The sequence below is a fragment of the Falco rusticolus genome, chromosome 4 (assembly GCF_015220075.1).
Source record: "Falco rusticolus isolate bFalRus1 chromosome 4, bFalRus1.pri, whole genome shotgun sequence".
NCBI classification, from domain to species: Eukaryota; Metazoa; Chordata; class Aves; order Falconiformes; family Falconidae; genus Falco; species Falco rusticolus.
The window spans coordinates 41,749,572-41,762,703 of NC_051190.1; the positions used below are offsets into that span (position 1 = coordinate 41,749,572).

Genomic DNA, 13,132 nt, shown 5'->3' on the forward strand with positions numbered 1-13,132 from the left:
TCCTGAAAAACAGAGGTAAATTAGCTATCACTTGAATCTTCAAGTTCAAGTGAAGAAGTACAGCTTCAGTGCTAAAAAAAAGAAAGATTAGTGTTTTGTTGGGGCGAGTTAAACTGAACTATGAATATATACCAGGATAGGTTCTGGTAAAAAAGGGGTGTAGGTGTACTGAAAACCAAAGTGGTCCTGTTTTTCTAAGAAATTAAGAACAAACAAATCAGTACACACACAGAAACAGTTGCCTAACATATGACAAGTTGCAGTCAGGGAGAGGAAAAGTAAAGGGACCAGCCCAGACTGGAGGACACTCAGCTATCACCGAAAGCCACTGCACTCCTCAGCATTCGTTAGACAACTGTTCAGGGTACTGTCTACAGCCACTGGTCTGCCAAACCAAAACCCAAAAGAAACCCCACACCAAATACCAAAATCAAAAACCCAAACGTTTGCTGACCCAGACTTCTTATGCTTGGATCCTGAGGTTAATTACTCCTGTCCTTTCTACTAAAAAGATCACAGCAGCCCCAGAGCCAGCTCAGCTGTAAGCATTACGCAGAAAGGTACGCTTCCCCACATTAGAATGCACTTCTTAGAAGGCCGAGCATTATGCTGACAGCACCAGATCCTTTCTTGGTTTCTTTCCTTACCCAAACTGACACTACCAGAGACTAAAGCTTGTGATAAAACCTGATTCAACCCCAACACGGCTTCTTCTCATCCCCTAGCTTGTCTTACTTCTTTCCTTGCTGTTGAGTTGACCTTACCTCATGAAGACAAGGCCTGTCCTTTGCACAGCTGTGCAAAAAGTTTGTGGCCACACAAATGGCTGAAATTTAATTTTCTGCTTTTGGCCTTTAAAACATTCTCCCACAGATCAGACATTCTTTTCTGTCCTACAGCTTTCTGATTACCAGTTATACTTGGTGCCTACTGAACACGAGATTATTAACTCATTGTCCCCAGCGCACATGAAAAGCAAGAGGGCAAAGGTCTTAGTTTGCAGCCTGAGGAAACTTGTTTGTGAACAATGTTTCCAGCACATTGTTTGCCCACCAAATGCTGCTTCTGGGACAGATGCAGACTTACTCCAGCATTGGTACCGCTATGTGTTGCTTATAAGCAGGAACAAACAACATCCAGACTGTGCAGTACTTTTGGCGGTGTCAAGAAAGAACAATGAAATGGCACGTGAAAGGTGATGAGATGGTATGGCACTGGAGGCAGAGCCCTGCAGAAAGCTGCGGGAAGATCCTCCATCAGAAAGCAATTGCCGTAAGGGCTGGGAGGGAAATGAACTGGAAAAGATCAGAGAAAGTAAACAGAGATCTTGGAACAGATTCAGCCTACAACAGCCACTTTATATACAATATAAATTACCTGAATAATTTGATAGAGAAAGTTAAACATGGACTTTTTGATGTTATATATTAATTAAATATTTTTAGATCTGTATTTTTTACTTTTACCCTAACTATACAATAAAGGTTCATCTATTCAATGTTCATCTAGAGATGGAGAGTTTCACTACTATTTAAGAGATTGGTATGCAAATTTTATTCAAAATAATGGATATCTACATATCCAGGAACTTTAAGACACTTCAATAAATCAAGCTAAAAATAGGAAATGTTTTCCTGATGTTAGTGTCAGTAGAGACACAATAGAGTGAGTTTTAGATTATCCAGCAACTCCCATTTCCCAGCTCAGCGCCAGTCTGGTATGGCGGAGAATTTTATCCTGCACTATTTTTAGGGAACTGGGAGGTTATTAGGAAATTACCTAAATAAGGAATGTTCTAGTTCTTCCTTCTCACAGCTGCTATCCATATTCCAGGGCTCTATTTAAACCTCTTGGGACAAAGACAAAGTTACATGGAAACATTTTTGAACAAGAGTTTTCAGTGAATTCAGAGCCTTGCTAGTCAACAAGCTGCCATGGATCACACCATATAGCCACATGGATCAATGGGCTGCATTATCTCATGGGCTTCTTAAAGCTCATTTCACAGCTCCACACACCTCCCAGGAAACCTGTATTTTCATTAAACAGCAGGACATGACAGAGTGGTGAACTGTTCTGAGTTACTAATCCCGAATGCCCTGCCATGCAGCCCCAGGGTAAGAGGACAGCACTCCAGCATTCATCAGCAAAGCCAGCGATGACCTTATCAAGCCAGCTGGTAGGCAAAGCAGGAGCAGGGCTGCCTCACCCACCAGTCACATAACTGGGACAGAAAATGTAAAAGAGGTCCAGACTCTGAAGAATCCCAGCTGTTAATATTCAAGGTCTCTGGCACTGGATTGCCGTGGCCTTTGTGCCATTGCAGAGAGATCGTCCCAGGAGCTGCCCTGTCTAGGACAGAAGCTGCACTTTCCTCCCAGTACAGTGGATACCTCATGTTCTTGCCCAGTTCTCTACTGACATCTCTAGTCATCGGAGTTGAATCCACATTCAGGGGTAGTTATGGCTCTATCTACTTCCAGCAGCTAGTTCAACACTAGGTAGCACACCACACTCCATGAGGAAGAAACTGGTGATGACAAGAGGAAGAACTCTCCAAGGATGCCTATGTTTACTCAGTCAGAGGTACAGAAAAAATGCCTGTTCCTGCAAGCATGGAACTTGGATCCTGTCCCAATAACAGCTATTGTTTGCATCTGGAAACCAACTCCAGGGCAGTTATGTTCCGTGCTCACTAACCACAAAGGACTTCCATCCTCGGGTGGCCACAGCCGTCCTCAATGCCCGCTTCCTGGCTTGCAGACAGAGCCTGAGTCGTGGCTTTTGACCTAGTACAGTTTGTATCACTTAGGCGAAGATCCTGGGAAGGTTTTGCAACAGTAACAACCACAGCAAGCTGGCTCTCCTGCACACACTAGTGCAAGGTGAGTTTTCTGAGCCAGCTGGGGGGGTGCGGGGAACCCTTAGGAAAAGGTGCAAAAAAGCCAAACCCCTCAAGTAAAATCTGGTAATCTGCTGCCTCCCCTCCCCGTCCCAGATAATCTACTAATTTCAGACACTTCAACAGATGCAGCAAGGCACCAGAAAGCACATCAGGAAGCTTGCAGCCCAAAGCAGGTAAGTCATTAAGTGCTTTAAGTACTTTGAAGGAAATCAGAAAGCTCAGATTTGGCTTCCCACAGCCCCACAGCAGTCGGTTGCAGCCAGCAGAAACTGTTTTGCTGCTAGTTCACAGAAAAGGCAGAGAGGCTGGAAAGGTTTGTTCTCTCAGCTCAAATTCAGCTCTCAGTTTGTTTATAATTATCAGTTAAATTTCCAGCCCATATTGTTATACTCCACCAGAAGAACAGCATCACAGAAGAGCCAGAAGAGATTTAATGCTTTCCATTAAACATAATGATCCGGTAGAAAATCAGAGGAAAGAAAGGAGCATGAAAAGATGATCTCTCCATGGACATGAAAAGCTCAAAGCCAGCTCCTCAATGCAGCAGGACAGCAGCAGATACCCAGCTGGGTCCCTTCCTGCAGGAAGATGCGGCTGATAGTACATCTCCAGCACAGCCAGTAACTGGCAGAACAGCAGAACGGGCCCATATCTCCACTTGGGAGCTCACCAAGACACCATTTCTGGTCAGTACTCCTGAGTTACAGGCACTATAAACATAATCTCCTGAGATCACAACACAACACACAAGCAAAGCACAGCAAACTCAGGATCTCTCCAGAGACCCAGGAGTGCTGTGTGTCAGTGTCCCAGGGGAAGTAAAGCGTCAGTTCTCCAAAGCCATCACTAAGCATGGGGTCAGGAACCGCACCTGAAGGACAGCCTGAAGGCCTCTGCAATGCAGCATTTTCCCCTTCAGAGCCAAGTACTAGCAAACTGCAGAAAACCCACAAGCACTGCACGTGTTTTTTCTGTTCCATTAAATCAGCTGCTTTTGCAAAATAAAATCTCTAAAAAAACCAAGAGTGCAGTCATTCATTTGTCACTGCTCCCTGGTGAACTACCTCCTTGACTTGCCCTTGCAGGTACACAGGCTTCAGGCCAAATCCCAGTAAAACTCAAAAGCCCAGAGAGTAAACGAGTATCCATCATGTGCCCACTCCCAAATACACTGGGAAAGCAGAAGAGTGGGATTCTTATGTAGTGCTCTAAAGCACATCATTGAATCTGTGCTACAGACACCCCCACCCCACCGCCCCTGCCCCCCCTTGGACATGCCCTCAGGCCCCTGACTGGGGAGCTGAGCTGATAGGAACCCACCTGTGCGGCCACCCCCAGCACAAGGCAGGGGACCTCTGCAGCCACCACTGCAAGGGTTCCCCATCTGCTCTCCAGAAACATGCCACCTCTACAGGAAGATGGCAAGAGAGTGAAATTGAAGCCACCAGAGCCGTTACATTTCAGTAACAACCAAAATGGCTCCTGTTTGTGAGAGCTGACAGAACACTACAGAACAACAGCGGGAGAGGTAAGACACCAGGGAGGAAACGGTTCTCAGCACTGATGCCACAATAACACCATCCATTTGGTGAGAGTGGATCATGATACAGGCTGGTGGAAATGAAAGCATTAACAGTACATGTCACTATTAAAAGCATAATTACGGGCTTTTTAGAAGTTTCACTCCAGGCAAATGAATTTGCCTTTGCTTCCAGCTTTCCAGAGACATTATCTGGAATTACCATCTCCGCAACTCCTCCATCCCTGTGCTTGCCAGCTGGGGTTTGACACTCACTACTAGCAAGCACATTTTGTTTTCTGTTCTGGAGAAGGGCAAAGTATGAAACCAAGAAAAACAAAATGTCACCACACTCAACGAGCCGTAACATTTTCCTAGTACAATTGTTTATACCAACTTGAGAACTATTTTCAACAAACACAAGGAAGCAGGACCTGCTGCGTGTGCAGTGCAGAAAGCAGCAGTGAGCCTGTGACTGGCACCTTTGGCTGGTGGCAGGGCTGCGACGGCTTCCTCACTGCTTCAGGCCATGCATCTGCAGGCAGGAACGGTCACTCAGGTTGGTGTGCATGAGCTGCCTCTAATCTGCCCGTCTCAAGCACCAGCAGTGCTGCAGTTGTGGTACACTGTTTCAATCCCAGATGCTCTACCCACAGACCGATCCAAGAAGGTGACACGAGCACTGCCGGGAAGCTGCCACCACCTGCAGTGGCTGTCACTAGAGCTGCCACCATGCCTCTACCTGCTACAGAAGGACGGCTCAAAAGGAAAAGCTACCACCTACTAGTGTCAGCATTTGAAGATAACTCCAAGGCTGCCCTGGTTAACTGTACAGTTTTGTACATTTGTACCTAATGAGTTAAAAAGAAGAACTGGCTCCACACGAGTATTACCAAAATCCAAAACAAATTTTCTCCAGTCTTCAGGGCTACTTGTTAAAACAGACAAAGGCACACAGATGAAAAAGACCTTTAAAACCTGTATTTCAAACTGACATTTTGTATAGTGTGGATCTACCCACACTTGACAACTCCAGCTTCACAGTAACACCACTTTGCTGCAAGTTCCACTCCCAAAACATGTCCACATGCACCTTAAACGATTGCAAAGATCATAGAATCATTGAATGGTGTCTGGGTTGAGAAGGATCTGCCCTGGGCAGGGACATCATACTGAAATACGTATTGAAATAGAAAATTTTGCGGATGCCAAGTGAAGAAGCTTTTGAATGCCACATGTATTTGACCTTATTTTTAGGCTAATGCTCATTTATGGAAATGGACATACCATGTAAGAGTTATTACCTTACAAAAATAACATGAAAGCTATAGGAAACAGACATTCCATTTTACAGAGGATGCTTTCACTGAAGTGTAACCCTACAGCTCCCCAAAGCTTAGGGAAGAAAAAGTTTAATTCCTCAAATTAAATTTTTATGTTTCAAATTATATTAATCTGCAAGACAGGCAGCTGGTCCCAATACTCAAAACCTTCACTAATCCTCACAGCTTAGTGGTGAACACAGAGGAAGTGTCTATCTTGCCAAATCCAGACTGGCGTACCATTTTATCCATGTTCCTGAAATCCTAGCTTTCAGGAAGAACTGATTCAGGAGAAACAATCCTCTTTCATTTTACAAGTAGATGCCTATAGCACACTGAGACAGTGCACAGATTGATGTCTCTCGTGCATTCAGGTTTAACTGAGTAAAATAGATAGAAAAGAATTGCATGATTAACATAAGCAGTATCTCAAAACTCACACTACACAAACCAGAGTCATTGGAGTCCCTTGAGCCACAGTGATGGCTACAGAATGCTGTTGCAATAAACAATTCCCATTACTAAAGAGTAAAGTTTCTAATTCACTGTGAAGCAAACTGAAATGAAAGGCATTATTAATTCACCTTTCCAGTGCTGCTTTGCATCAGAATTAAGACAGTGATACCACCACCCTCTAGCACTAAAAGCTGTTTCCAACAATTCAAATATGCTCAGAGTCATTAAAGAACACAATGTGCTGAAAACTTTGGTACTTTAATAATAGCACTTTTGACTAACAGGTTGAGGCAGCAACATCAGCTATTTTTTAATTTAAGTTCTGAGATGGGACTGACATAAGAAACATTTAAAACAGTGTCCCAGTCCTGGTTCAACAGAAAAAAAAACCAACTTGCTGACATCAAAGGAGCAGAATTGAGCCTAGAGAAGTTCCATAAAGCACATCCTTCAGTCCTACAAAATTCAAATGAACTAACCTTGCTAAAAATGTTTCTGAAAAGAGCAAAGAAAACAGTCTTTGAACACATAAATGATAGGCTTAAAGATTAAAGGTGTCATTTACTTGGTGTGGAGATGGAAGAAGTGAAGGGCCATACTGAAAGCAAAGGAGATGTCAAACATCAGAAACAACTAAGACCCAGGTCTGTTGATTACAGGAAGAGATCGCCCAGGGAGGCGGTGGATCCCCAGCACTCAAATTGTTGAGTGGGTAGGGTAAAGCATCTGCCAGAAAGGCACAGGCACCTTCAGCAGCAGATGGGATCGAGGAGGTCCCTCCAATCTTCTCATCTACAGTAAGCTTAAGAGATCTGCTGTAGCAGAGGAAGGCTGCAGCGTACTGCAGCATGGCATAAGGAGAGAGCTCCCAGCAGGCGAGCATTAGACTGAAATGAAGCAACTAGAAATGAAGAGAAGCAGCCTGGCCCAGCGGGCAGGGCACCAAGTTGAGACCAGGGAAGCTGGAGGTTGTACCCGAGGGGGCCAGAGCCCGTCACCCCCTGCCCAGACAGTGGCTCTCCCCCTCTCATCCTTTATCTGCTTCAGCTTTCCCATGCAGGGGTGGCCTGAGGGCACAGCTGGGTGACAGCAGCAGAGAACTTGAGACACATCAGCAAAATAAACATGCTGAAAATACCTCAAGAAGTGTGGCTGACCATGAACATCTACAACCTTGGTGACTTGTTCAATAGCGTTTTAGGATAGATTGAGCGGGTGGAAGAAAGGGGAGAGTGGCACGCCACATTCTGGGCACAATTACTCAAATATAGCTTGCTGACGGCTCACAATCAAAGTTTTGAAAGCATGCGGGATCAAAACACTAAATAGCACAGCCCATGGGATCAAAACGCCAACTAGCACAGCCCACGAGAGGGGACCCCTCTCACAGACCACCAAACGTCACAGCAGACAACAAATTATTTTCATGGTGTCACACAGGATTTCAGCATAGGAGACACATGGGAGTCTTCAACAGCCAAACAGAAAAACATCACCACTGGAGTTTCTAAGAATTATAGCAGATTGGAAGAGCACTGAGGTGAGGAGCAGTTAGTGTACCAGAATCAAGTACTGCATTTTGGGCCCAGAGAGAAAGATGTGTTGGACCATAGGATAGGAACTGGGAACGCCTGAAAGATTAGTTCACATTTTGTATAGACAAACAGAAGGGCAGCCTCGATCAAAAGGTTATCTTTAGGGTTATAAAAGGGTTAATTTCTCATAACTGAAGAGAATTTTACCAAATTAATTGGAAGACAAAACGTAGATAAAAAACCCAGGACTGAAAATATGTAGTTCTTTAAAAAGAAATCATTATAAGGCTGAGAATTCATGTTTCTGTGAGAGGCCTGTTTTAACTAAAACCTTGCTGATCAGTAACTGTATAGGTCAGACTAGAGGTTCACGGTTCACAGTGACATTTTTAGATTGTGATACAAGAAATGTTATTTTTAAGTTATTCAGGAAATAAGGAGAAAGTGCATTTGTATCATATGAAAGAAAAAGAAGATATTAAATAACATGTCCTTGGGTTGAACACATACATCAGACCACTCAGCCCATTTGCACCCATGAGTCCTAAAAACCTTTGGCTTGCCAACACCCATCACGAAGTAACATTTCAAAAAACTGGAAGGCGGCCAATGGGCTCCTTCATCAAGGACATGTGCTACATGCACAAGCAGGAAAGCTAGCAGAGGCAGCATGAGCAACTGTGGTAAGGCTTTTGTTGACTTGCCACTGGATAACCACTCCAAACAACAAATGAGGATTATACAGCTTCAACACTGTAAGCAATAGGTAGACTAAAAATTGGTGATAGATCTAAAAGAGGTCATCGGAAAACAATTGAGCAATCTTAGTACCTGCTCTCAGGGACCAGTTTCAGCCCAACGCTGGTTGACATCTCAATCCAAAAACAAATACAAAATTGTCTATAAAACCTTGTAGATTAGCCAAGCAGTCAAGGACAGATCAGTCACCGAGTATGATCTGGATCCCTTGGCAGTCAGGGCCTATCCAAGTAAGATGTGCAACCAAATATGAAGTCATACATCTAAGAACAAGGAATGCAAACACTGCAGCCAGGGATGCCAGACTGTATCCAAGACTGCACCAAACTCTGACGCTGCAAAGGATGCTAACTAAGGTCAGAGCAGATAAGCAACTCAGCAAAAGACTAGGGATGAAAGGGCTAATGAGATTATGGGATGTATAGAAAGAAAAACAGAGCAGAAGTCTGGACAAGATTTTATCTCCATATACTGAAAGTATGTGTACAGTGTATTGTTTTGAAACTAGACTTAAATTCTACAGCACACTTAGAAAAGAGACTGGAAAGACTGTGCTAGATGGGAGAAAAAGGAGAAAGAGGGACTTGAAACGCTTAATCTGTTTAGTTTATCCAAAGGCAGATTCAGAGGTGTGTTCAAGGCAAAAAAGTGGAGATAGTAATGAACCCTTTAACAGAGAAAGCTTTAGCTATAAACTGCTCAAAATTGAAGCTAGATAAATTCAAGGAAGTAATGAAGTATGACTTTTCTTAACAGTAGTTAACCTTTATTTTAATAACGGTACAAGCAATGCAAAGTAAAAGTAGTGAATTTTCAGTGCTATAAATCTTTAAATTAAAACCGAGTACTGCATAGATGATTGGCTTCAGGTAAATGCAAGTTTTTGGGTCTGGGTGAAACTGCACGGCTCATTCTAAGGGATTTGACAGGATTGTCTTCTAGTTTTTAACTAAACAGATTTATAGCAATACAGGAAAAGAACAGCATAATTATCACTGCCAGTAACATCTGCATAACTCCTCTATGCTGAGGTAAGGGTGACAGATCATAAACCATACCTGCATCTGAAATGTCAAGAGCATTTAGTAATAAAGGCAAACCAAAGCTCCAGCCTTCCTCGACCACCCAAGTGACTTACTCAGAGATGTGCACAAAGATGTCGGGCCCCCCATCTGCTGGGGTAATGAAGCCATGGCCTTTTGAGCGACAGAAGCATTTACAGATGCCTTTGTAGATGGGACCCTCCGATGCCCTGACAGTTCTGCAAAAGAAAGCACAAAAAGAGCAGTTCACTGATGAGCATGGATGCACCAGCTTCCAGGTGTGTCAGCCAGAGCCCACTAAGCAAATGAGTACAACAGTCCAAATACTTAACCTCAGTGAGTATACTCCTCTGTAGCAGCTGCTTAATACTCAGTTTCATACACTGCACACGTTCTGCCTGTAGCCTTTTAAAGAGAGATAAGGATGATGAAGGTGTTTGCTAGCATTATATATCAGTTATTATTCATCAGTTGCCATCTTGAATCCATCTGCTGTACCTCGCTGCCAAATATTCTTTTAGACACTATGCTAAATGTAAGCATCTTATACTTTTCATGAGTTCAGGAGTACCAACGTACACCTAGGTGTTGTACGTGCTTTCACAAACTTAACAGAAAGTGTGTGCACATAGTATTGAGAGAACACAGCGCATAAAGACATGTATAAATGTGTACACATGTATGACATACACACACATGCCTTCTGCATACATGTCTGTCATCATCCTGCCAGACTGGGATCCAGTGAAGTCATTATTTCACCTGCAAGTGACTCCAGTAGGCTACGAAGCCTAACTGGTATGCATAACACCAAGACTCAAGGTTCATGTCCTCCCCCACTGTCATGGGACCTGTATTTTAACATGAGACAGATTTGAAGACAAACTTTTAGAATAACTTGCTGCCATCAAGAAAGACAACTTGAATGAACTATGACCCATCCTGAAAACTGCATAATTAAATCCTTTTCCCCAACAAATATGCTGAGTTGAATCTCCAGGGATCCAACTCACTCAAATACTTTCATTTATGAAGCCAACCATTTTGGCCATCTTAGGGGGTTTACACAGAGGAGTTACTAGATCAGGGCCTTCTCATGCCACGACTATCCACTAGGTTGCTTCTGTGTTAGAAAAGGGTTTTGGTGTGATTCGTCAAACTCAGTAAGTGATTGTGTTGCTATATGGTTACATGCATCATGGCAATTTTGACATCGCTTTCCCAAAAGTTTTCTGAAGGCTAAATAAAACAATTAAAAGATGTGGTAACAGCTCTGTTACATAAGTCAACCAAACACTAAAGAAATACAGTTAGAAGTGTTAAAGAAAAAGAAATCTCCAGCTCTATAAAGCTGACAACACACCCTGACCCCACAAGTGCTTGCTACACAGAAAACCACTCACTGCCCTAAATAAGCCATTCAAGTTCAATTGCATCTTTCAAGGAGATAAAGCTCTGTGGGGGATAAGGCCCCACACTTGAAATGAACCAAAATCAAACAATCTCACTGAATAACAAACCACTGCCTGTCACATTCATCTTTTCTATACAACTGCGCAGCCAGAGCTCACCTAGATCTCTCCTTGTTTAAAGAGGACATTAAAAATAAATAACAAAAATTTAGAGCTATTTTGATTTTCAGGGCAAATGAATACAGCAAGATTCCTACACTAATTAATAATTAAAAGAACTGCGAAGCCAAATAACAAATTCTTCAGTTTTGTAAGAACCAGATTAGGATTAACAGTTGAGAAGAATTACAAAGAGTTCATTATTAACACAGCACTGAGGCAAGCTAGCTTGGAATTGCTTTTCAAGGGCAACCCCAATTATCAAGTCAATTATGTTCCTTTTAGCAATCTACTTTCATTACAAAGTTTAGGGCATTTGAAGGCTTTTGGAACTGACAACGTCCAAGTTTTTCTTCTTCTGCTGCTGTTCTTTTTTCCCTCATTTTGAATACAGAAATTTTAATACGAAGCATTGTTGAGACTGATGCTATTTAAATCTGCATGGATAACTCTTGAAGAGCTGCTTCTTGCACAGCAAGAAGCAAAAGGAAAAAGCATGCCAACTAGATTAAGCAACATAAAATAGGCTAGCTGCGGGTTTGAAATCTTGCTTCCACAGCGTTCCACTCAGCACTGCCAGACCTCCCTCACACAGAAGTAATTGCAAGACTGTGACACAGAAGTGCACAGCCTCCCTTTATACCCTCACACCCTGATTCAAGGGCCACTGAGATTAACAAAGAAGCCCACATTGCCTTCTGCAGATTAGCACCCCACTGGGAGGCCCATCGTAGGCACTGGGAATTTTTTGCAATGGCCAAACCTTGCAACACCATCTTCTGCTGCTGCAGTGCAGGGAAGTCCCCTTCAGACAGCAGGCTCCCAGGAGCCTGCCTGGCACCGCAGGGCCACAGGAAAGCTCAGGGAAAGCCAGCTTTGCTGTAGGATCACTACCTCAAACAACTACAAATAGCAACAAACCTCATGACATTTCACAGAAAACCTCATATAATCTCAGAGAACCAAAGAGATCAGGGTCCATACCTTGAAAATCAGTGTTTTACAGGTCTATTTGAACAATCTTAAGATAGAGATGTGAAAGCTGAATAGGAAAAGGAAAAAAAGCCCTCTGAAAAGTGACCAGGTCATGGACCATCCCTAAAATGTAACCTGGCTGATGGTAGCACATATGTCAGGAGTAAAAAAACCTAAAATATCCAGTAAAGTCTGGTCCAGTGTTTCAGGGGTGGTGAGAAGAGAGGTCATGCCAAAAAAGGAGGTGGAGCTGATGAAGAAACTCCAGCAGGAACTAGTCCCAAGAGCCACAACTGTGTCATAAGTGAAGCAAAGCTTTAGACAAGGAACTCTGTTTAGAAAAATCAAAGTGTATTTTCCCCTTCCTGCAAAACTCTGGTCTTAAAAGAGTGGAAAAGACTCTGAACACCCTTTGCACAAAAAGAGCATTGAAAAACTACAGGATATTTGACTAAGAATCTAGTGGTATCAGAATGTATTGGAGAAGAGATAACAGTAAAATACCAAAGCATCTTCCAGATACAACCCTCCTCCCCCAACTCCCTTCCCCTTGGCAGGGGGGCGATCATTCTGCCCAAAGACAATAGTTTGGTTGTGTCTATGAAACACGGGTTAACCAGTACTCACGCTGAAAATGTCCTGGTCCGTCGGGTGGGTAGTGGACTGGGAATGAGGTATCCTCTCATGGGTGACGGGGAGCGATCTCTCACCCTGCGGTTTTCAGGCAGATGGAGAGAACTGGGTGAGGGTGGAGAGGTGGGGGACTGCTGCGAGGCAGATGAAGTGGGCTCAGAAGACATTCCTGATACCTGAGAAAAGCCTAGAGAGAGGAAGAGATCTGACTTAGCCCAAAATGGGAATTGTCATAGAAGTCACAAATTCTTCAGCTGATTATTTTGTAAGAATATGACTCACTTTTTGCAGACATACACACGGACACAGTTGCACCAATAACTCCTGCTCTGTGTCAAGCTGGTTTTTTTAAGTTTACTTATTGTTAAATCTCACAGCTTTTGTAAGCTGTACTAGGATGCTCCACTGAAAAGA

General features: G+C 43.3%; 1 protein-coding gene across 3 annotated transcripts in view; it reads right to left on the reverse strand.

Annotated features, from left to right (window-relative positions):
- The window catches only part of CARHSP1 (calcium regulated heat stable protein 1), a 36,728-nt gene that overhangs the window by 4,344 nt on the left and 19,252 nt on the right, over positions 1-13,132 (reverse strand). For 2 of the 3 annotated variants that reach the window (XM_037385747.1, XM_037385748.1), the window contains exons 2-3: positions 12,713-12,905; positions 9,635-9,757 (exon numbers count right to left, since the gene is read on the reverse strand). In XM_037385747.1, coding sequence (XP_037241644.1) covers positions 9,635-9,757; positions 12,713-12,885 — 296 coding nt within the window. In that variant the 5' untranslated portion in view covers positions 12,886-12,905. Of the gene's footprint in view, positions 1-9,634; positions 9,758-12,712; positions 12,906-13,000; positions 13,029-13,132 lie in introns of those variants that run through there. The other variant, XM_037385746.1, reaches the window with a different exon arrangement.